This window comes from Arvicanthis niloticus, chromosome 12 (assembly GCF_011762505.2).
Source record: "Arvicanthis niloticus isolate mArvNil1 chromosome 12, mArvNil1.pat.X, whole genome shotgun sequence".
Classification (NCBI taxonomy): Eukaryota; Metazoa; Chordata; class Mammalia; order Rodentia; family Muridae; genus Arvicanthis; species Arvicanthis niloticus.
The window spans coordinates 19,001,227-19,027,012 of record NC_047669.1 but is presented as its reverse complement, the minus strand read 5'-3'; the positions used below and the strand labels follow the sequence as shown (position 1 = coordinate 19,027,012).

General features: G+C 41.9%; 1 protein-coding gene across 3 annotated transcripts in view; it reads right to left on the bottom strand.

Annotated features, from left to right (window-relative positions):
* The window catches only part of Pcyt1a (phosphate cytidylyltransferase 1A, choline), a 54,125-nt gene extending 28,654 nt beyond the window's left edge, over positions 1-25,471 (bottom strand). The window contains exons 1-3 of one of the 3 annotated variants that reach the window (XM_076942799.1): positions 25,315-25,445; positions 15,611-15,747; positions 1,850-1,976 (exon numbers count right to left, since the gene is read on the bottom strand). In XM_076942799.1, coding sequence (XP_076798914.1) covers positions 1,850-1,966 — 117 coding nt within the window. In that variant the 5' untranslated portion in view covers positions 1,967-1,976; positions 15,611-15,747; positions 25,315-25,445. Of the gene's footprint in view, positions 1-1,849; positions 1,977-15,610; positions 15,748-25,053; positions 25,269-25,314 lie in introns of those variants that run through there. The other 2 variants (XM_034515101.2, XM_034515102.2) reach the window with 2 other exon arrangements.
* Between the last annotated feature and the right edge of the window lie 315 nt (positions 25,472-25,786).

Genomic DNA, 25,786 nt, shown 5'->3' with positions numbered 1-25,786 from the left:
TCAGCCACATAATGTACTTTTTCATTTATATATAATGTCTGTACAAAGCAACACCAAAGAGAGAAACATTAGTGGTGTCCAAAAGCTGAGCAGAAATGATTGATTTGCTAGTAGATATAGGCTTCTGTGGAGTGGTAAATATACTCTAAAATTGGTTACAGGTGATGACTGAAAAAACAATCTGTGACTATACAGAAAACATCTAACTTGTTGGGCTGTGAGATAGGTTACATGATATATCAATTACAGTTCAATGTAGCTGTTCCACTTTTGTTTGCTTTGCTACAGAGCTCAAAAGAAGTTGAAAGTACAGGTGTACAGTGTTGGTAACAAACAATGGCAGACGCTAGGGTCAGTCAGAGCACGGGGGTGAGGTGTCTGGGCCATTGGCCAAGGCTAAATAGCTGACGTATACCCAGGAGATGGAATAGCAAGTCACTGAATCCATGTAAACACTTTACAGGAATCTGTGAAGCAAAGTAATTTAAAGCCATGAAATCCTCCAGTTCTAAAGACCAAGAAATTTCAGTCTTCTCAAAGCTCATTTCTCCAAACAGACTGAAAGCCTCTGCTCAGTTACCCAGTACAGAGACTGCAGCTTTGTGGTTATTAGCTGTCCTTACTCCAGATGGACAGCTGAGCTTCAGCCACTGTCTCTTTAGTCTGAATTCTCTGAGAAACTTTCAGAAATTAACAATAACCTTTAATTTAATTTAATTTCAGAAATTAACAATAACCTTTAATTTAATTTCAGAAATTAACAATAACCTTTTTATTTTTTGGATACAGTGTCCCACTTGTAGTGTTTGCTGGCCTTCACTCTAGATGTAAACCAGGCTGGTCTTGAACTCAGAGATCTCTACCTGCCTGCCTGCCAAGTTCAGGAATACTGGTGTGCTGGGAATGAACACAGACTTGTTGGCTACTAAGCCATCTTCTGAATCTTCTATGACATGTAGAATCACACTCCCTAAAATGTCCACATTTTATTCTACAGAACCTGTGAAAGTGTTAGCTTACATGGCATAAGCGGTTTTATAAATATGGCTAAGTTCAGGCTATCAGGGCAAGAAAATTATTCTGGATAATATGGATATGGCAAATGCAATTCCAAAGTTTTTGTAACTAGAAAGAGAAGATAGGGAATTGCAAGTCAGAGCAATGTAATGACAGAAGCCCCAGTGAGAAGAGTGTCACTGTGCCAGCACAGCGTGCCACACAATGAACACCTCTGGAAGCTGGAGGAAAACAAGGGAAATGGACTTACCCCAGCACTGTCTCTGCCAACACTGCTTTTAGCTCCAACACCCATTTCAGACCTCTACTCTCCAGAACATAATCTACCCATGGTTTAATATTAACTCCAATGATCTCCAAGTGTCTTCTGATGTGTTTTTAGGGGAAACTTTAGAAAGGTAACAAGCTGAGACAAGAGAGGAAGTTTGCAATGGTGTCATTCATCTAAGGCTCACAGCAGTCTAGGAAGTCTGTCATAATGTCCCAGAGATGGAGGTATATAGGAGACAGTGGTGGCTCTGCCCAGCAGTAAAGTGAAGAATTGACACAGGAAGGACAGAACAACACAGGACATGTCCTAAATCACTAGTGGGAACTGCCATGCCTTGACTTTGTTACCACAGATTTGACTTTTAGCCCAGCACGGGCACATGCTTCAAATTTTCCCAACCACTTTTTTCAGTTCCCAGTAGTTCACGTGGCAAGACAACTAACAGCCTTCCCACTCACGGTGTGCTTTGCCCATCATCTGAGAACAGTAACACCAATATCATAATGTTCTATCGCTCTCTCCCTCCCCAGCAGGTGTTGCCAGCCACAGCTCTTCACTTACAACTGCACAGCGCTGCACTTTGGGAGGAATTCCATCTTCCTCTGTTGCTCCGTTAGGGCCAGGTGCCTCTTTCCTCCTCTTCCTCGAATTGACTTTAGCTGAACTCTGTGCATCCATCTTCTTTTAACTGCTCAAAAAAAAAAGGGGGGGGGGAGTGGTGAAAAAGTGTCTGAACTAGTATTTCAGAGACAAAGCATAGCGTTAATTACAAAGCATCCATTTCACCAAGATGAGCCAATGGCAAAAACAAGGATTCATAAAAAACACCACTGTGGAACAATGGCCACAGTTATCTCCTGACCTTGAAGCTCCTCCCAACACTGCAGCCTACACGCTGCCAATTTCATATCTTGGCTGTGTGCAGAGGACTGTAATAACTGGGCTGAAAATGATACCAATTCAAATTGAATTAGATAAAATGCTTGTGACCAGAAGTGTAGACTTTAAAGATTTTTGGATTTGGGAATATTTATCCTTAGACTACTGATTACAAATTCCTAACCTGAAAACCTGAAATACAAAAACACTGTGAAATCTGAATTATTCTTAGCACACTGAGGACATTCAACCTACACAGAGTGTGTGTGTGTGTGCATGTGTGTGTGTGTTGTATGTATTATGTATTGGGAGGTTGAGACAGGGTCTCATTATGTGCACTGGCCTAAAACTCAATCTATAGATAGACCAGGGTAGCCTCAAACTTGTGATACTTCTGCCTCTACCTTCCAAATGCTACAATTACAGGACTGGGCCCCACTTCTGGTTCATACTCTGTGTATCTATGGAAATACAGAGGTGCAATATGAGAGCTGTCTTTGGTAAAATGCTCTTGCCTCAGCCTTTAAGTGCTGGGACACAGTTAAGAGTCACCATGCCATTTCTTCTTCTTTCAGAGTCACCACCTCAAACTAGTTCAGAATTTCCAGCTAATAAAGCACACTAAATCTCTTTCTTTAAAAGAAAAACTCATTTTTCTGTGTAACTTAGCAGAGAGTTTCTGGCACCTACCTTTCATGAGAGTAAGAACTACCAATGTTCCTGTTTAGATGTGGGCTTATGCTGCCCTGCTAGCCCCAGCGGAAATACCTGCATAAAAAACTGTTTTCACTATATTTATTAATGTGTGTGTGTGTGTGTGTGTGTGTGCGTGTGTGATATGTGGAGGATGTTAGAGGACAACTATTGGGCACTAGTTCCTTCCTCTTATCACACAAGTACTGGAAACTGGACTCAAGTTGTCAGGTGACAAGTGCCTTTATCTAAAGAACCACCCTATTAGCTCCAAATTTGCATTTTTCTTGAGTAATACAATCTGCATGGAGGAACTGATTTCTTTTTAATGATGAATTGTTAGGCTCCCCCAGAACAGAGAGAGAGGAAGCTCTACAATCAACTGTCATTTTTACGTAAGGTAATGAATGAATGGCACACTGGAAAATCCTCTGAACAAAAGGGGGAAAACTAAAGACAGACAGAATGAGGCCATCCCCTATGCCTCCATGCCTCCTGTAAGCCCTCCTGGACAAGCCATTCTTCTGAACAGCTGCAGCTCTGCTTCCCTTCCCTTGCTGAAGTTCAAGTCCATGTGGAAATGTGGCAAGATCTACAAGAAACCTGGCCAGATTCTTAAGAAGCCGAAGGTAACGCCCTGTGAGTCATGGCTAAGCAGGAGCCTGACCTAGAAAGATATCAGTCTAGAATGACAGGGGAACACACCCAGAACTGCCTTTCCTTATAACACAAACTGGCATGGAACAAAGTTCAGTGTCTGGAAAGACTGAGTTCTCCCAGTTAACTGTTCTTCCAAATGTTCGCTGATCAGAGAGGCTTGGTTAAGAATAAAGTCAGTCCAGTTTCTAACTTGCTTACTGCAGGCCTCTTATATAAGCATCTGTTCAATTCCTCTACTGAGGCTTCCCTCTTCCCAGGTGATTATATTGTGTGTGTGTGTGTGTGTGTGTGATTGTATTTTGTGTGTGTGTCAAGTTGATGACAACTAACCAGCACATATATAAAACATCACAGTATACCAGGATGGTGATACAGGCTTGTAATCTCAATACTTGAGTGTCAAAGGCTGAAAAATGAGTTCAAAGCCAGATCAGTCTATACAACAAGTTCCATGGCAGCTGAGTTACACAGCAAGACCTTGTCCCATAAAATCAAAACCTGGAAATGTAGCTCAGTGGTTAAACTTGCCTACCATACAAAAGCATTTGGTACAGCTTTGAGCACCACAAAAACATAATCATGGTGTAGATGGCTCAGTGAGTAAAAGTCCCACTGCCAAGCCTGATGACCTAAGTTCGATGTCCAGGTCCCACATGGTGGAAGGAGACAACTAACACCTGCATGTTGTCCGTTGACCTCCACACATGCACACACCTCCCATAAATAAATGAAAAAGTAAAAAAATGAATAAGTGGACTAAAATTAAGTGCAGGTAGCAATTATTTTAAAGAGGCTTCAATTGCTACATGGAAGGCACACGCAGGGGTGCACCTTTAGAATGTTTGATAAAGGATCCCAAACCCATCATGTGACAGTTTTCTAAAAAACAAGGTAATTATACAATGTCAAAATATCTCTCCATAGCTGGGTGGTGGTGGCACGCCTTTAATCCCAGCACTTGGGAGGCAGAGGTAGGCGGATTTCTGAGTTCGAGGCCAGCATGGTCTACAGAGTGAGTTCTAGGATAGCCAGGACTACACAGAGAAACCCTGTCTCGGAAAAAAAAATCAATCAATCAATCAATCAATCAATCAATCTATCTATCTATCTATCTATCTATCTATCTATCTATCTATTGTGTCAGGAAGAAACAAACAAACCCCAACTGAAGGACAACCCATGGAAGCCTGTGGTCTTCAGAAACTGCTAGTCATGAAAAGCCATGGAAGGCTGACAAACTAATCCTCCAGAACTTGGTAATTACACTGCCACATGCTACTTGCTTTTAGGAGCCATACACTGAAGTGTCTTGAAACAGAAAAGCATGATCTACAGCTTACTCCAGGTACAAGGAGAAACAGAAGCAGAAGAAAGAAAATATATTTAACAAAGGCAAATGTTTGTAACATATGAATCTCAGAGGGGCACATGGGAGTTTATTTTAACATTCCTGAACTACTTCACGATGGGCTTCACTTTTTATACATTTTTCCCCCAACATAAACAGAAGGGAAAAACAAGGAAAATGTTTATATATATATATATATGTATATGTATATATATACACATAACACACATACATATATACATACACACACACACACATATGTGCAGAGCTGAAATGTGACTCAGTTGCAAGCACTTGCCTACCAGCTACAAGGTCCTGTGTTGGATCCCAAAGTGAGAAAATAATAAAGTATGACCCTAGATTGAGCACAGAGAAGTTCATCTCAGTATTCCTGCAACTTTACTTTCTTTTCAAAATGAAAGGTTTTATTTTAAAAATCTCTACAATTTCTTACACAGACCAGTTCTTATATGAAATCATTTCTGGAGTCTCAAGAACTAGTTTCTTCTCAGTCCCAATGTGTTGAATCCTAACATGTGTTATGTAACACATATTCATGTACTATAATATATATACATATATATACATATATATCACATACATACATACATATATAGCATGTACTATATAATGAATGCTGTATTTTACAACTCTATTGAAGTATAATTGATATACATTAAACTGAACAAGGGAACTGGAAGAATATTCAGTGATTAAGACAGCAGACTGCTCTTCCAGAGGACACCAGTTCAGTGCCCAGGACTCTCACATCAGCCAACTAATAACTGTATGGTGATACATGCCTTTAATACCACCACTTGGGAGGCAAAGGCAGGCAATCTCTGTGAGTTTGAGGTCAGCCTGGTCTACATAGAGCCCCAGGACAGCCAGGGCTACATAGACTTTATCTCAAAAAACTAACACTAACACAGACACACACACACACTGCACATGAATACACCTATGAAATCAGACTTAAAGAATACTAGCATATCTAACACCTTCAAGTTGCCTTATACCACCTTGTAGCCTGCCCTTCCCCCTCAGGTTTAACACTGATTTAGTTATGTTCTGCTGAGAGCTAATGGCAGATGGCATCACAATGACAGAAACACATTCAAAAGGCAGAAATCACAGGAAGAGACTGCTTTATCTTTTTGTTGTTGTTGTTTGTTTTTGTTTTTTTGAGACAGGGTTTCTCTGTGTAGCCCTGGCTGTCCTGGAACTCACTCTGTAGACCAGGCTGGCCTCGAACTCAGAAATCCTCCTGCCTCTGCCTCCCAAGTGCTGGGATAAAAGGCGTGTGCCACCACCGCCCGGCGAGACTGCTTTATCAATACAAGTTTTTGAAAAGACTCTGGGTTCCATAGACCTTAATACCTACCGAGAGGCAGAGCCCCCAGAAATGCCCCTTTAGGCTCCATCTCTTAAGAGTTCACTAATCACACTCTTACACCAAGGACCATGCCCCCACAAATGAACCCCAAAGGGATCCAAAGTATATAAAACCCACAACATTCTGCCTGTTGCCCCCAAAGTTCAAAGTTCACATCTATCTGTTCTAAAACAACCCAGTGCAGCACCCCAAGGTACCACAAGACTATGAAGCAAAAAGACTTAGGCTGTATAGAATATAGTTTATTGGAGGATGACTTACTGACAGAAGTAATGGTCATAAGCAGCATGAGACCAGTTAGAACCTGCAAGCTGGGTCAAATGGGGGAGGTGTTATTCATGGGTCAGGACAAAAATGACTTTTTCATGGCTAGAATGTACTTGCTTTATCTTAAGATAACAGTAGAGTCAGGAGTGTCCCTGGATCAAGGGTCCTATGATAAATTGATACATATGACTCTAGTGATTTTTATTCATATATGGTTTGCTGGGAAAGTGTGCAAAAAAAAAAAAGGTTAATTAAAAGCAGACATGGTGGCTACAGCTCAAGGCTGTAGTCATGTGAATCCATATCCTTATCACCTCACAGTGCAAAATTCTCATTCCCCTCCAGTGCCAAGCAAAAGTCCAAAGTCTCATCTGAAACTCAAGACAACCTGTAGTGAGAATTTTGGTTTCTAAAAAAAAAAAAAAAAAAAAAAAAACACAGTTGTTTGGTGAGTATGTGGGATTTGGGGTTGCACAGAAACTAACTGCTCTGGGAGGGGCATGATTCTGCCAGCTGAAGATACATTTGAAATTCTGGGGACCCTTGAGTACTCCAACAGGCTACTGCTCCCCTGCTGCTGTAATTAATCAAGTGGTCTTGAGCAAAAAGATACAACTGCTAAGATCAACATTGCCCCAGGGAACTCGATGCCCCTCATCAGCAGGAAGTAGTCTAATGAGATCGATGCCTCTTTTTCCCTCTAACCTTCTTTTTCTCCTACCTAGTGGTGTGTGTGTGTGTGTGTGTGTAAGGAATGGGGTGGAGAAGGGTGGTAAGTAAAAGAACTCAATAAAGTAGCCAAATTACAATTATAGCAACCATGTCTATATGTGATTCCCTCTCAAACAACAAGCAAGCTACATATACCGGAGATAAAATGGTGGGATAGGGATAGAATAACTACTTATGTTCCAAAGAAAGCTAGCGGTAAATACAAAGAAACAAGCAGTCCAAAGCCAGTTGGAAAGACAGCAAGGAAGACACTAACCGATGAAACCCAAGGCCACATCTTTCACACTTTGCTGAGGATCGAGTCCCCAAGACTTTGCTGCTTATCCCCCGGGGCTCATTGTCCATGCTGCCAGAGGCTCTGCCTGCCAGGCCCACTGCTGATAGCTGTACCTTTCTGGGACAGCTGTCCCAACTGCTGCTCAACATGCCTGACTACACCAGAAATGGTTTGTCTGGGCTCTCTGAGCAAGTTTCTACCCTGTGAAACTTACCTGGCCTGTTACCTAGGCTTCCTTTGAACTCTGGGTGGGTGCTACCATGACCCCGTAACCCTTGTATTCTGCATTCCTGCATATTCAGCACATAGATACCAAAGTACAAGCTGTACCTAGACCCATGTGATTCACGCACGCCTCAGACACCAAGTGCTTGGCCTGTCTGAAACAGGGAAATGAATCTAAGACCCCTCCTCCCCAAGGCACTTGCTGCAATAATCCTGCTCTGCTAGTCCTCTCAGCCTGTGATGGAGGAATAGCCTGACTCCTGAGCTACACCATTAGCCTTTTCCAATTGTTCCAGTGCTAAGCATCACTCTCCAGCACACGGCTTCTTGGATTCTGCATGCATCCTTTCATCATTTCCCTTTGTTCCTTCTCTGGCTGCATATCTCCCGCATCTTTCCACCTTGCTTCCTTTGCTCCTTAGCCTCACTGTAAATCTGAGTAAAAATAATTAATAATTCCTGTTTCTCAGCCTGAATACTTACTTGTTTTAAAAATCCCTTTTACCAGTGGCTGGAGAGAGAGCTTGGTGGTTGTGTCTTATTTTCTGTTCCTCTTTCTTTGTTTTTTAGAAACAAGGTTTCCCTGTATAGCCCTACTGTCCTAAAACTCCCTCTGTAGACCAGGCTAGCCTCCAACTCAAAGATCTGCCTGCCTCTGCCTCCTGAATGCTGAGGTTAAAGGCATATGCTACCATCACCCAGCATCTTAGTTACTGTTCTGTTGCTGTGAAGAGACATCATGACCAAGGCAATTCTTATAAAAGAAAGCATTGAATTTGGGGCTTGCTTACAGTTTTCCAGGGTTAGTTAACAATTATTATGAAGAAGTGGATAGGGCTGGAGAGATGGCTCAGAGGTTAAGAGCACTGACTGTTCTTCCAGAGGTCCTGAGTTCAATTCCCAGCAACCACATGGTGGCTCACAACCATCTGTAATGGGATCTGATGTCCTCTTCTGGTATGCTTGAAGACAGCTACAGTGTACTCATATAAATAAATAAATAATATTATTTTTTAAAAAAAGAAGTGGGGCTGGAGAGGTGGCTCAGCGGTTAAGAGCACTGACTGCTCTTCCAGAGGTTCTGAGTTCAATTCCCAGCAACCACATGGTGGCTCACAACCATCTGTAATGGGATCTGGCGCCCTCTTCTGGGATGTCTGTAGACAGCTATTGTACTCACATACAATAAAATAAATTAAAAAAAAAAAAAGTGGATAGACACTGTGCTGAGCAATAGCTGAAAACTTTGCATACTAATTCACAGACATAGGGCAGAGAAAGAGAGAAACTGGGCCTCGCATGGGCTTTTGAAACCTCAAAGCCCACTCAGTGATACAGCTCCTCCAACAAGGACACATCTTCTAATCATTTCCAAACAGTTCCACTAACTGGGGACTAAATATTAAAACATATGAACCTATGGGCCATTCTCATTCAAACCACCACAGTGGTTAAGTCACTGGCTGTTCTTCTGGGAGACCATGGTTCAGTTCCCAGCACCCACATGGTGGCTCACAATTGTAACTCCAGTTCAAGTGATAAGATACCCTCTCTGGCCTCTTTCAGGTACTGCATATGCATAGTGCACAAGTGTACATGCAGGTAAAACACACCCATGCACATAAAATAATTTTTAAAAATCTCTTCTGTAGTCTCAGCTACTTCGGAGAATGAGATAGGAAAATTGAAAAGTCAAGGCCAGCCTCAGTCACATAATGAGTTCAAGATCATAGTAGATAACTAGTAAGACAGTATCTCAAAATAAAAGTAAAAAGAGAGCTGAGGATACAGCTCAGTAATAAGAGTGTTTCCAGAACATGCACAGGACAAAAAAGGGAAAAAGAAAGATAAAGTCCCTTTTACCAAATAAATTAATTTTTTATTTGTTTTTGTTTTTCGAGACAGAGTTTCTCTACTTAGCCTTGGTAGAACTTACTATGTAGACCAACCTGACTTTGAACTCACAGAGATGCACCTGCCTCTGCCTCCCAAGTGCTGAGATTACAGGCCTGCACATATTGCTGTACTCAGTCTATTGTTCTTAATTTTAGCTTTTCATAGTCAAATGAGATGCACCCAATCTGGTAACTTCTTTGCCACAGTGTGACAAGAGTGGCCTTTCATCCAATTTCCAACAGAAAATCATCCCTGGGGCAGTGAGACATACATATATACATACATACAGAGAGAGAGAGAGAGAGAGAGAGAGAGAGAGAGAGAGAGAGAGAGAGAGAGAGAAACAGAGAGAGGGATAGGGAGAGGGAATACACTTTAAAAACACATTTCTTTTTTGATATAAGGATACACTAAGATAGATTCCAGGTGAAATAGCCTGTAGTAATGATTCCCACTTGCAGTGGGGGATACTAAGGTAGAGACCCAAACAACTCATAGAACAAAGGCAATTTCTTCCTTTTCTAGACTTTAGAGGGAAGAGCTGAGTTTAGCAGATTAGTGAAGGTAGAATACAAGGTTTAGGAAGCTAATCCTAGTGTTCCTTTGAAGTGGCTACTACACTAGACAGTTCAGGGACAGTAGATGAAAAATGGCTGATCTCTCTCTAGGGGGAGAGTCTGGGGTCTAATATTAGCAAGCTCAATCCTTCATACCAATTTTCTGTATTAGTCCATTTTGCCTTACTATAACAAAATACCTGAGACCCATTAATTATAAATTATATATTATATATATAATTATAATTAATTATAAATTATATATATAATTATAAATTATATATAAAGATGCTAGTTCACAGTTTGGAGGTTCAAAGGCCAATCTAATAATAGCCCTATTTTCTTGTTAAGATTTATTTACAGCTGGGTTGTGGTGGTAGTGCATAGCTTTAATCTTGGCATTAGGGAGGCAGAGGCAGGTAGATCTCTGTGAGTTAAAGACCAACTTAGTCTACACAGTGAATTCCATGATAGCCAGGGCTACATAGAAAGATTTTGGCCAACAAACAAACAATAAGTGAAAAGGAAAAAAATAAAATTCAATCAGTTGATATCAGAAAACACTAATAGACACTGTAGAGATGGCTCAGAGGTTAAGAGCACTGACTGCTCTCCAGAGGTCCTGAGTTGAATTCCCAGTAACTACATGGTGGCTCACAACTATCTATAATGGGATCCGATGTACTCTTCTGGTGTGTCTGAAGACAGCTCCAGTGTACTCACATAAATAAAATAAATAAATAAATCTTTAACAAGAAAGAAAGAAAACACTAGTAGATAATTTATTAATGTAATCCTCAACCATATAAGATATCAAATAATTATCTTTATATATATGCATGTGTGTAACTTAATTTTTTAAACTTCATTTTTAATGATTGTTTTAAAATGCTTTAACCTTCCTTTTAGCCCACCACCCACCAGAAGTAGTGGAAAAGAAAGGATATGGGGGAAGTGGACCTGTTCAGAAATGGTTCTTTTGGAGCAACTCCCATCAGTGTTGTCTGGAAATTAGCAGTTGAGCTCACAGGTCAACAGTGGCAGCTCAATCCACTTGTAAACAATTCACAGATATATCAGCAGTCCAGTTTGGTAGAGTCGGGATAGCAAACAGTAATCAGCAGCAAACAGTGGCACTATCTAGCAGAGACAGCCAAGCTTCTGCCTCCGCACAAGTCAGCAGGAGGGACCAGGGCCAACAGGAACACCAGGAAAAGTTCTCTGCCGTGCCTCTCTTAGCAAAGCGAAGACTGAAAACCAACAAGTGTGGTACAGCTAGCCCTATAAGCAAGCCAAGCTCAGCCTCCATTACTGTCCGTTGAGTCCTATTTATACTGTCCAAACATCACGCGTCCTCCATGGGTCTTGCCTCACCACAGGTCTTGTCTCAGCATGTGATGCTGTCTCAGCTGACATCACTCTGCCAATCAAACTGAATCTGCAGAAGCAATAAGAAACTGCAACATATCACCAGGAGTTTTTTGGTGCAATTTTTTCTCTATGGAGTCCCAAGAAATGGAGCTCAACTATGCAGTGTAAGGAGGACCAGTACATGGGTGTCACTAGTGAAGACTCCTTCATCACCTGTCCTCTCAACTATGCAGTGTAAGGTGGACCAGTACATGGGTGTCACTAGTGAAGACTCCTTCATCACCTGTCCTTTCACATGCTTGCTTTAGCAGAACATCCTCTCTCCTGTGTCTGCTTCAGTGAAACGTTCCTTCATGAGTCTGCCTTAGCTCTTCACCTGTGTCCACTTCAATGAAACACTTCTTCACATGCTTGCCCCAGCAACGCACCATCCAACACAACTGACTCTCCACAGAATCCTTACATTTCCACTTCAATGTGTCACATTGGATAGTGCAGAAACTTACTCTCTGAAGAGCCAGGCAACAAAAAGTAGGTAACTTACTGGAAGGTTCCAGGCACATTGGTTTTGTAAGACAGGGTCTCTATGTAGCTCTGGCTGTCCTAGAACTCACTTTGTAAACCAGGTTGGCCTGGAACTCAGAGATTGATCTGCCTCTGCCTCCCAAGTGCTGGAATGAAAGGTGTTCACCACTACCTCCAGACTGAGACATAGGTTTTAACTGAACATAATAAACTCTTTTCAGGAATTATCTGCCAAGGGACTGGGAACCTCAGGAGCAACTCAAGGCATTTCAGAACAGATTTTCACTAGAGATACTACTGTAGTATACAGAAAGGTCAGATGTGCATGGAGAAACAGCTCTACCTAGAATAGACTCACAGCCATTATCTGTGATGATACAGAAATGCCAACTGACATTTATATTTAAAAGATTATAACAGACTAACTCCTTTTAAAGTTAATTTTAATTATAATTCTAAAAAGATTCATGCTTTTTGTTCTAATCTGTTGAGATAACTTAATCTGAATGCCACCTGCCATGTGATTTCTTACCACAACTTCACATACTTAATATATTAAAAAAGCAACTTCTGCTGTTGTTTCTTCTCCTCTTCTTCTTCCTCCTCTTCCTCTTCTCCTTTTTGGTTTTTTGAGATACAGTTTCTCAGTGTAGCCCTGGCTGCCCTGGAGTTCGCTCTGTAGACCAGGCTGGCCTCAAACTCAGAGATCTGCCTGTTTCTGCCTCCTGTGTGCTGGGATTAAAGGTACACACCACTACCGCCCAGCTAACTTTTGCTTCTTTTTTGAGATGCGTTTGTATTAGTCAGGGTTCTCTAGAGTCACAGAACTTATGGATAGTCTCTATATAGTAAGGGAATTTGTTATGATGGCTTACAGTCTATAGTCTAACTTCCCAACAATAGATAGCTATGAATGGGAAGTCCAAGGATCTAGTAGTTGCTCAATCCTACAAGGATAGTAGATTCCAACAGATATGCTTGCAAGTAAATACGAACAGGCAAGAAGAACAAATCTTCCTTCTTCCAATGTCCTTATGTAGGTCTCCAGCAGAAAGTGTGCCCCAGATTAAAGTTATGTACCACCACCTGGATTTGGGACTTGTTTTGTCCCAGGATGACCTTGACCTCAGGGATCTCCTTGCCTTAGTCTCCTGGGATTCACAGCCACTATGCCTCAAGATCTCCATGCCAAGATCCAGGTCAGAATCTTGTATCTCCCAGCCTCAAGGTCTGGATCACAGGTGAGCCTTCCAATTCTAGATTGTAGTTCATTCCAGATATAGTCAAGTTGACAACCAGGAATAGCCATTACAGGGTCTCACACTGGCCTAGAACTCACTATGTCCTGGTTAGCCTTAAGAGTCACAGCTATCCTGCCTCAGCCTTTCAGGTATACAGATTATAGGTACAAGCTACCACATCTGTCAAAAAACTTGGTTTTGTGATTTTAATAGATAAGGCACTACTGAAAATGTTGATCAGGATAAATGGATGTCCTCATACAACAATTGATACATTATGAGAACCCTCCTTTCCAAAAAGCATCCTAATATTCCTTAGGTAAAATACAATAAAAGAGTTTTATCAGCCAGGCTTGATGGTGTACACCATTAATCCTAGCACTCAGAAGGCAGAGGCAAGTAGATCTCTGAGTTCAAGGCCAGCCTGGTCTATTACACAGAAAAACCTGTCTTTAAAAAACCAAAATAAATAAATATATAGCTAGATAGATAAAATATAGAATATATTTAGAATTCTTAATGAATATGTTCAAACAGATGTAAATCTATTTTATTGTGCTAACAAACAATACATATCCCTACATGGCAGCCCTAAAGATTATGATGTTAAAACAGTGATTACAATAATCATAGCAAATAGAGTATATCTATGTGTCAGCAAGTTATAAGCCCCATGCATATTAGATAATGTAACAGTCCTCACAACCCTCACAACGGTGCTGGCCCCCACTCTCACTTGTGCATGAGGAGACTGAAGCTCAGTGAGCTTAGATGATTCACTCCTACCTAACACAGGAAAAAAAAAAAAAAAAACAGGATTTTTCTTTTTGGGCTCCATACAACTTTTTTTTTTAAAGGCATAGGTGGCCAGCATATAAGATTTACTGGATCCCCCTCAAAAAGATCTGAACTCAGGAATTCTGTTTCTATAGTCTGTGTTCTCAGTCAGGACACCATATTGCTTTTGTATACTACAGTGTCAGGCAGGATTTAACTTCACTTTTCATAAACACTAGGCTCCCTTCCCACAAGTACTCAGAATCCCAATTAAATTGAGATTTAATTCTAGGTCCTCTTAGCTCCTTACCTGTAGGAGGCTGGGAGTTTCTTCCTGTGATTAAGAAAGGCTGCAATAAAATATACTTAATTCTAGAGTCATGGTAAAGATCAAATAAGACTTAGACTGTAAATCCTAACCATACTGGATATTTGATGTTTGCCTTTCCAAGCGTTCAGTCTCCTGACCTAAAAAGGACCTCCTTTACATTTGGAGGTTCATCTCCTCCATCTGCCTTCTCCCTCGCCCAGGTAACCGATCCCATGTGTCAAACCTAAACCAATCAGCAATCAAGCTTCCCCCCAACCCCCAATTACAAGTTGTTGGGAAAGATGGCAGTGGTATAAGACCTAAACCAGTCCACACCAAAGAAACGGGACTGTAGAGATGAAAACACTTGGGCAAACATCACTCATTTTATGGATTTGACCCTGTGTGACTTTAAGAAACACTCTGTGACCAACTTAGTGGCCATCTTATAACAGGGAGGAAGTTATAACTTCTTATAACTGGAAGGCTAGGAAGTTGGCATAAATAGGACCTGATGGTGAGAAGTCAGACCCAGAACTATTTATTACGACAACCAAATACATTCTCCTTTTGGCTAAGTCAGCTAATAGCAATTTGTTTGTTTACCACTTACAAAAAGATAAAAATATGACTTACAACTCTGCCGGGCGGTGGTGGCGCACGCCTTTGATCCCAGCACTTGGGAGGCAGAGGCAGGTGGATTTCTGAGTTCGAGGCCAGCCTGGTCTACAGAGTGAGTTCCAGGACAGCCAGGGCTACCTGTCTCAAAAAACCAAAACAAAAAAAAAACAAAAAAAAAACAAAAAACCAACTCATAATGCAGTGTATAGTAATGACCTCTAGTGCCCAGGAAACATTCAGTTCTTAGTTAATTCCACAAGTAAGAGTCAGGAAGGAAATAAGTTGCAGACAACATAGAACTCCTTTATTAGCTCTATGAAGGCAGACAAACATTTCCTTTCTCCTTAGTGCTTTATCCTTCAGAAAAGTTTTCCCACACAGCTGAAACAAACAAAGATACAGGGGCCAACATTGGACCTCTGCCTATCCTGGCTGTCACCTTCTTAGTCACACATTCTAAATGTGACCATCAATGTCACCTCCCCCCACCCAACCTACTAGCTGCATTAGTGTCTCCCAAGTGCTCTGCAGACTCACAATGCAGTACCTGTGTGCTGTCTCTCTATTCCAGAGCACAAGGCTGGCAGCGCTTCTGCTGACTCACTTCCCAGTACACACTGACCACCTTGGTCTTCACTGTTCCAGCACACGCCTTCTTGGACACATGGACTCGGCTAGAGATGGCTAGAGATGTACAAGTGTGCATGAGGGATGGGACAGCAGAGAGGAGATATTAGGGAACAACCTTCTTCCTCAAGTGTTTTTATCTTAATTTATATTTTAGAGATTTATTTATTTTATGTATATGATGAGTACAACACTGTCTTCAGACACACCAGAAGAGGGCATCAGATGCCATTACAGATGGTTGTGAGCCATCATGTGGTTGTTGGGAATTAAACTCAGAACCTCTGGAAGAGCAGTCAGTGCTCTTAACCATTGAGCCATCTCGCCAGCCCTCTTTATTTAATCTAAAAAGTTTATTTTTAGAAGGTTTTTTAAACATTGTGTGTGCACATGCAAGTGTGAGAGCACGTGTATTGGTGCACATGAACCGCAGCGTACATGAGGAGGTCAATGGACCATGTGCAGGAGTTGGTTCTCTCCTTCTCTATTTTCAATGTGGGTTCCACAGATGGAAATCAGGTCATCGGGTTTGGTGACAACACCTTTATCTACTGAATTATTTTTGTCCACTGAGCTTGTCTCACCAAGCACTTTTTCAAGATGATGTCCTGAAGGAGACAAAACCTTACTTAATTCAGGTATGCACATGGTTGTGTCTTCAAGATGAAAGGCCCCTATAAGTACAGTTTTAGAGACTCTTGCCCAACCCTTCTATTATACTTACTGCTATTAGACTTAGCAAGCACCCCAGGGCAAAATAGGAAGTGGTTCCAAAAGTATGTGACAGCTTAATTAGTACCAAACTGAAACTACACATACCCTTCCAAATTTCAACAATTAGACTGACTAACAGAGGGAACTATCTGCAAAACAGGAAAAATGGACCTTCCCTCTGCAGTTCATTCAAGCTTCTGCCATCTGAGTGAGCAAGCTCATTCTGTATGTGGGACCTTTACTTTGTGTCTGCCATGCTGGACCTTATTAAGTTCTGTGAATTCTAAGGAGTGCACCTAATACTCTTGACATCCATTAATCATGTCAGCTACTGTGCACTCAGGCCTTTCAGCACCAGCATTACTGCTTCTGGAAAGTCTTTAGAAGTTTAAGGGAAGATGAGACTAACCCAAAATGAGGAAGAAGGACTTTATGTAAGAACTAGAACTCCAGAGATGGAGAGATGGCTCAGTGGTTAAGAGCACTGAGTGCTCTTCCAGAGGTCCTGAGTTCAATTCCCAGCAACCACATGGTGGCTCACAACCATCTGTAATGGGATCTGTTGCCCTCTTCTGGTGTGTCTGAAGACAGCTACAGTGTATTCATATACATAAAATAAATAAATATATTTAAAAAAAACAGAACTTCTAGACTGGGAGTGAACAGACTTTTTGACAGGCCCATGATGGTGCACTGCCTGCTTCTGTAAGTTTTAATGCAGCACAGCAGAGGTGAATAGTAGCAAAAGAGACTTGTGACCTACAAATCCAAAATGTTTACTGACATATTATACAAGTTTGACAACTCAAATTTATAGATGAAGACAGAACTCTGTTTTTTTGTTTTGTTTTGTTTTGAGACCAGGTATCTGCATGTAAGTCTTGGAACTTACTATATAAACCAGGCTGGTCTTGAACTCAGCAATTCTCCTACCTCACTCAGCCTTTGAGCACAGGGATTAAAGGCATGTACCATGATGCCCAGCACCAGAAGCAGTTTTAACAAATCATCTGTTGACAAACTTTACCTAGAACTATACAATCTAAGGTAGAAGACAGTACTAGAAATAGAATTATTTCAACAAATTATACTATAGGACTAGTGAAAAAGCTAAGCAGATAAAGACATTACCAAGCAAGCTGGCAATCTGAGTTTGATTTCTACAATCCACATAAAGGTGGGAGAAGAAAAAAGTTCCAGAATTGTCCTGACCTCCACACCTCTACTGTGACATGGGTGTATACATGTACACACACACACTCCAATAAACAGTAACATGTTTTTTAGAAATATACCATAACTTTCTAATATAGGGTTAGTGCAATTTATATAACTGCCTTGTATGTATCACATTATAGAGACTCTAACAGAAACTAAAAAGTTAAAAGAACATCTAAATTTCTAATTTTAATTACATTTCTAAATGTAAAGGTGAATTTCAAAATATAACTTGCAACCCACATTAGTTTCAAGTTGGAGTACAAGACACTGGCTTTGAATTTGTCCTCTTTCTCCCTCTAATTCATTCAAGGACACCCTTATTCAACAAACATGAAGTGGATAGCAGCTCTGTGTAAAGCCTAAGTTAGCGACTGGAGCAAAAAAAAAAAAAAAAAAAAAAAAAAAAGCATGTTTGGGCCTGGAAATAGTAAGGAGTTATAGGAAAGACTCACTCGGAACTACAATGGACACTCTTTCATCTTTCTTTTAGTTCTTTTTTTAAAGTTTTAAAATGTTTATTTTACATGTATGAGTGTTTTGTCTGCACTGTATGTCTGTGCACTATGTGTGGGCCTGGTGCCTGAGGAGGCGAGAGGGCAATTTACTGCCCCTGGAAGTGGACTTATAGATGGCTGTGAGTCAACATGAAACCTAGTCTGCTGAAGGAACAGTCAGCATCCGTAACCACTGAGCTATCTCTCCAGGTCCCACAAATACTAGTTCTTACATTTGAACTTTTTGATGGGTTGGCAGTGCTATAGATCAAAACTAAGGACCTCAAGCATGCTAGGCAAGCACATTATTACCAGGTCCAGATAAACAATTTTATTTTGCACTACTCTTCAAAAAGGTTAAGCTGTGTGTGATTGGTGGCTCTTATTTGTAACTTCAACACGTGGGAGGCTGAGGTAGAAGAATTTTTGTGAGTTCTCGACTAGTCTAGGCTGACAAGTCAAACGCTGACTCTCCACCTTCTCCTCTAAAAACAGCCAAACAAATAAAATAGCCTGAGACGACTCAGTAAATAAACACTGTTTAACTCATGGTCTTCCTAAAGTGGGCTGTAAAATTCCTCTAAGGCAGGTGTATGATAGAATTCAGAATTTGAACCTAGCATATAATACACACTTGTGTTCATTAGCTCTAACAGAGTCACCATGTTCCTCAGCGTGAGGAACATGGGCTACAACAGTAATGGCACAGGTAATAGAAAAACAGACAGTGCAACAGAAATCATGGGCGTTTCTATATCAGGCCATATTCATTACAACTCTCCTGAAATACTGTTGAAACCCATAACTATTTTTAAAGTATTAAAGTAATAAGACCATCCAGGCAGTGGTGTCCCACGCCTTTGATCCCAGCACTTGGGAGGCAGAGGCAGGTGGATTTCTGAGTTCGAGGCTAGCCTGGACTACAGAGTGAGTTCCAGGACAGCCAGAACTACACAGAGAAACCCTGTCTCGAAAAACAAAGCAAAACAAAACAAAAGTAATAAGACCTATAGATAAACATTATTTACTATGATACTAAAGAGTACTTACTGGAGCTGGAGGTGGCTCAGCTGTTAAAAGCCTGCACCCCTCAGAGAGAAGACCTAAATTTGGTTTCCAGCACTCAAAGTCTGGCAGCTCACAACCACTTGTAAATCCAGGTGCAGGGGATCTGACATCCTCTTTGATTCCATGGGCAAAGCATTCATGTGCACATACCCCTACTCAGATACACATATAAACATAATTCTTAAAAATAAAAATACAGATCTGAGAGATGGCTCAGAGGTTAAGAGAACTAGATGCTCTTCTAGAGGACTTGGGTTCGATTCTCAACACCCACATGGCAGCTCACAACTATCTGCAATTCTAGTTCCAGGAAACCTAATGCTCTATTCTGGTCTTGTTGGGCATCAGGCACACATCTGGTGCCCAAACACATATGCAAGCAAAATATCTATACACATATGTTGCAGGAGATATTTAAAACAGAGGCTCTCAATTTGGCTTGTTCTTAATCAGCCACCATGTTCCCGACTAGGCTAGGCCTGAGGTCACAAGCAGCAGCTCAGGCTGCAGGCTCAGGCCGCAGGCTCAGGCGGCCAGAGACACCAGCCCTACCACCCACTAGACACCAGCATGGGAGATGGTGCTGCCAATCCACGGGGCACCCAGTATGAATGAGACTCTAATGTTTAAAGATTATCCAATAGCTTTATATATTTGGCTATGCTCAATTAACAAGATGCTCACTTAATTAAGAGGTGTGTCCCAATATCTAACCTTGATATAAATTGCTACCCAGGACTACTCTCGATACATGGTCATCCTTGTCTTCTACATCTCCCTCCTTAGCTCCTCCTCTTCCTCTCCTTACTCCTCCCACCTTAGCTCCTCCCAACTTGCAAGAAAATACGCCACTACACAATTTTAGCAAATTTTTTTATATACATAAATAAAAAATAAATCCTTGGCCAGGCTGTGGTGGCACACTCCTCGAAGCAGAATCAGGCAGACCTCTGAGTTTGAGGCCAACCTGGTCTACATATTGAGTTCCAGAACAGCCGGTGCTACACAGAGAAACCCTTCCTCAAAAAATAAAATAAATAAATAAATAAATACTTTTTAAAAGAAACACATAAACTGTTACAGTATATATTTAAAAAATAATTTGTTAAATGTATTACAATATAGTTGACTTTTTATAATCCTGTGTGTTCTAATTTTGTATATAAGAAAACTATTCCATGATGTGTACAGGCTCAGCTGTTAAGAGCACTGGCTGCTCTTCTAGAAGACTTGGGTTCAATGTCTAGAGCCCACATGGCAGCTCACAGCTGTCTGCAATTCTCGTTCCAGGAGATCCAATGCTCTCTTCTGGCTCAGCATTTAGAAAGTAGGAGCAGGCAGATCTCTTGTGTGTCTGAGATCAGCCTGGTCTACATAGTGAGTTCCAGACCAGGCAGGGCTATACACTGAGACTCAGTCTCACAAAAACAAAAACAAAAAAAGAAAATTACTTTAAGCTCAGTATGGTAGTTTACATCTGTGGTATCAGCATTTGGGAGGTAGAGACTGGAAGATCAGGAAGGAGTTCAAGGTTATTCCTGAAGAGGCTGGGCAGCCAGCCTCCATACTCTCACAGGTCACAAAGCGTCCCCTTGCCTCAGCACTCTCCCCTCACCCCCCCCCCTTGCTCTTTCCTGCCACCTGACCTTTCAAAAGAGGCATAGCCTGGCACCGAAATACAGCTACCCCCATTCCAATGGCACTCCCTTCCCTAATGAAAACCCCCTCCCAGGAACATCAAATGCCAGTTTGAGAATAGACAAACAGCAACAACTCCCAGCCCCCATGTTGCCGAGGCTGGTACCCTCTCTGATAGATGGCTAAGCACTTCCCAGTGCAGGTGGCCCCTGTCCTTTGAAAAAGCACAAGAGTAAACATCCTTGGGAAGATAAGTACCATACTTTGGGGCAATCAAGTGTTCCCAGACAGCTATGACCAGTTTGTGAAAACACTAGTCCCTGATAGCACCATAAAGGCCAAAAGAGCTTCTCTCCCCAGTTGTGAGATCCTGACCACCACCTAAACAAATGGTATTGTATTTGAGAGAGGACTTCCCTTATCACTTTCCTTATCATGTAACCCTGAACCTCAGAATCTGCTTGTATAAATATTCTGAGCCCCTAGACACAGGGTCGCAATCTTGCCCTGGGCAGTGGGAACAGATTGCAATTCCAACCAAGTTTGCATTATTAAAAGACTCTTTTGTCTCACTACATCAAATTGGCAATTCTTTGAGCTCTTTTGGGACTCCTGAGATCTGGGCATAACAATTCCCAGTTACAAAGCAAGTTGGAAGACAGCCTAGGCTATATGAAATCCTGCTTTAAAAAAAAAAAAAAGAAAAGAAAAGAAAAAGAAAGGAAGGAAGGAAGGAAGGAAGAAATCAAGAAAGAAAGAAAAAGAAAAGACAGGAAAACATGCTCAGATAGTGGTGGCACACTTTCAATCCCTGCACTTGGGAGGCAGAGGCAGGTGGATCTCTGTGAGTTAGAGGCCAGCCTGGGCTACAGAGTGAGTTCTAGGTCTGCCAAGGACACCCAAAGAAACCCTGTCTCAAAAAAAAAAAAAAAAAAAAAAAAAAAAAAAAAAAGACAACAGTACTCTAAAAACAGACTTCATGAGGTTTCACCATACGACAAAAAAAGAAGCCTGTTCTGTGACTAAAAAGTAAGTAAATAATCACATTTAAGGGAGATCTCAAATACAAAACCAAACCCACCCCCTTCTTAAGAGTCATTTAACATTTAACACTCATTTCTCAAGTATAGCTCAAACCCATGTCACTATTTTTAGCAGCCCTCATGTCAAGAGCGGTTTGTAAACAACCTTGCAGACCAGAAAGAGAGGATTCCCCTAGTTCACTGGCACTCATCCTGGTTCAAACAAAGAAAGCTTCAACCTAATAGAGTTTTCAACTTGTGGTTCAGACAGTTAACCAGAGGGGTCGGGGGCAGAGGCAGGGGTGTGGGGGTGAGAGTGGGAGGATGCCCTGCTGAACATCTATTCTAGAAACTGTATTTCAAAACATAAGCAACAATAATTCAATTATTTAGGAAATTTAAACCTAAAATAAGTATAAGAAATAATCCCACTGGATTGTGTTGCCCATCCAGTGAGTCTATGGATGGGCAACACAAAGCTGAATTTTTTTTTTCCTGTCCTTTTTTTTTCCGGGGAGGTCACAAGGATAGCAGTTGGACTGGGAAGACTAGGAAGACTGGGAAGACTGAGAAGACTGGGATGTAAATGTGATGGGTTTCATTATGTGAAACTCCCAAAGAATAAATAAAAATATTATGTTGGAAAAGAAAAGAAATAATCCTTCCCATAATCAGAATGAGTTAGTGTTAAGATCAAGGAAAGTGGCCTGAAACTTCAGGACCCAAAGCTCCACCTAATGAGACCATGTTCCTTATGAGGAGGTCCCCAAGAAAAACAAACTCTCCATGTTTATACAAGGAGAAATCAGGAGCTCATTCTCTCTCAATCAAGTCACCATATTGGTTTTCACTAAGGATGGCCTTGAACGCAGTGTAGCCAAGGATGACTTTGAACTTCTGAATCTCCTGCCTCTACCACCCAGCTGCTGAATGTACAGGCCTGTACCATCAAACCTAGCCATTTTGCTAGCTTGTTTCAAAGGAAATCTGCAAATCAGACTGGATTTAAAAAACAAATTAAAAACAAAAATAAACAAACAACAAATAAATAAAAAGCAAAAACCAATCAATTCCCTAGAGAAGTGAAAGCATATTGTCTTCTAGTTCCTTCTGGTTACGTAGAATATATGTCAAGTACATATGCATTAGTCCATTAAAAAAAAAAAAGTGTAATTAGTCAGGCCAGAATATTCCCCCAAACCCTAAGCATCTTCTACTTAAAAAGATTTCTGACTCTTCTTTTGTTATTGCAAAGTGTACAGTGAGAAGGGTGGCTATTAGGTAGGTAACCAAATCAATACAGTGTGTGGTGAAGTTAAAACACAGCCCAGGCTAACCTAGGATTCACCATCCTCCTGCCTCAACATCCCAAATGATAGGATATACACAACCACAGCTGGCTGTCAAATTCCTGTTAAGACTGTAAGACAGGCTCTCCTGGCTGTCTTGAAGCTTACTACAAAGAGCAGGCTGGTCTAAACGCATAGAGATCTTCCTGTCTTTGCCTCTCAAGTGCTGAGATTAAAGGTATGTTCTACCATGCCCGGTCCCAGTATCTTTTTTTTTTTTTTTTTTTGAGACAAAGTCTCTTTATGTAATCCTGGCTGGCCTGGTATATCCATATATAGATGAGGCTAGCCTTGAACTCAGAAATCTCCCTATCTGTACCTCCTGAGTGCTGGATCAAAGACATCTGGTACCACGCCTGGCCCAATACCTTTCAAATAGCAATTCCATTTACTTGTAGACTCCCCAAACATAAAGACTGAATAGATCTGAAAAGCCTACCTCTCCCTACTTCTAGTTTATTCTCAGCAGACTGTTTTCTGTGTTTGCAGTTCTGCTCTCAAACTCGGCTCCCATCCTCAACATTTCTCCTTTCTCAATGCCTATTCCTGGCAGTTTCTCCACAACAAGCTCCTATATCCTCATCGCTTCTATAGGTATCACCATCCCTATTTTCAATATAGCCTTAGGCTCTCCAACAAAGACTGTGTTTTAGTCCTCAGTCATAACTAGCCATCTCAATTACATTCAAATAGCTTTCTCCAGTTAAGGCCATCTGTTGGAGCCTGTGCCCAGCACAGGTCCCAGTTCTTATCTCATCTCCATACTTACTTCCCTGAAGTTCCTTAATCATAGAATCATTACAGAAAGAAACAACTCAGAAATAATCCAATCCACTGCTTCTCAAACTTAAAAAAAAAAAAAAAAAAAAAAAAAAACCCCACACACAGCAACAGGAAAAAGCTAGGCATGGTGGCATTCACCTTTAATTCTAGTACTCTTGAGGCAGAGGCCATGGGATCTCTGTGAGTTCAAGTCTACCCTAGTCTAAATGGTTCCAGACCAGTGGAGATACATAGTGGGATCCTGTACCAATGCCTCAGAGCCAGCAGCACTCAGGAAGCAGAGACAGACAGCTCTCTGAGTTCAAGGTCAGCCTGGTCTACAGAGTGACTTCAAGGACTACACAGAGAAACCTTGAAAGAAACCAAACAACCCTAAAAGCAAAAGCAAAGAAAAACAAAATACCTTAAGCCCACCAAAATTTTAAACCCAACTCAAAATACCTGTGTCAGCCTCCTGGGTGTCTGGATTCTAGTTGTGTATCAGCACACCCAGTTTTCAAACTTTTGCTACATTTTACTGCACACATTGTTAGATGTAGGAAACTAACTTTACAGCACCATTGCAAACACACCTAAAACCCATTTCATAAATCCTTACTATGTGGAACACAGTGAGAATTTCTATTCTAGACCAGTTGTATTTATTCAGTTACCATTCCAACTAAACCGTCTTTACAACCCAGTAGTAAACTGAGGCTCATAGTTAGGAGACATAATCCGAAACTGAACTTCCCACTTACTAACGAAGAAACTAACTAGCGGTGAATTAAGTTTCTCACCCACGGAAGTTTGCCCGTAAAATTCAAACTCTTGTCTGGTAAATCTCACACCAGTGCGGTTTCTACTCAAGACCTGTGCCCGGTTACTCACTCACTCACACTTTGTACACAAACACAATTTCAGAGCACCACCCCCAATTCCTGATCTTACATTCTTCTCCAAGCCAGCCCTCAAAGTCACTGCTTGTTGGTGAGCGCGCCCTCGCAGCTGCTGCTTCATGGTCCCTCGGGTCAATCCCCTCAGTCACTATCCATCGATCAGTCAGTCCCCGGGTAGCCACTGCTGCATACTTACTGGGTCATGGTCTCGTCGCAGCCTCTGCCTCGTGCTCTCCGAGGTCAGAGTCCCTCGCATTTACTGCTCCGGGGGTCGCAGACCCCTCACAAGCGGCCACCCCTGGGTCACAGTCCACTTGGCTGTCATTGTACCTCGGTCACAGTAGCCTCCTGCTTCGCACTTTCCTAGCTGTCACTGACCCACTCTTCAGTCACAGCTCCCTCACCGCCTCAGCCCGTCTATATCCTCGCAAGCACCCGTGACCCCGAGTTTCATTACCTCAAGTCCTCTAGGCTCCGGTCCCCTCGGGTTCCTTCCCCGCGCCGCGTCACCGACTAGCGAAGTCAAATAGGTTGCGGGGAGACGCCCGGGAAACATCTGACCGGACTGCGGACCGGAAGTCCCGCCTACCGCCCGCCCTCTTGTCAATTCCACCTCCGCATTCCTGAAAACCACAACCTGACATAGTAGTTCCGCTTCCAGCGGGGCGGGGCGCATGGAGTGACAGAGCTGAAGCGCTGGAGGCAGGCGCGGGGTCAGCGGCCCCGGAATTCCGGACGTGTGGCGCCTCCTGCCGCCCGGGCGCGCGCTCCCTGTGGTCTCCCGGCGTTCCCTGCGCCCGCCGCTCCTCGCACTCTTACTGGGCTGGCTCCGACGTCCGACCTCACCAAAGAAGTCAAGCCCGCTAACTACATCAGGCGAACCTCGGGTCTGAGCTCATCCTCTTTCTTCCAGTTATTTTGACCTAGGT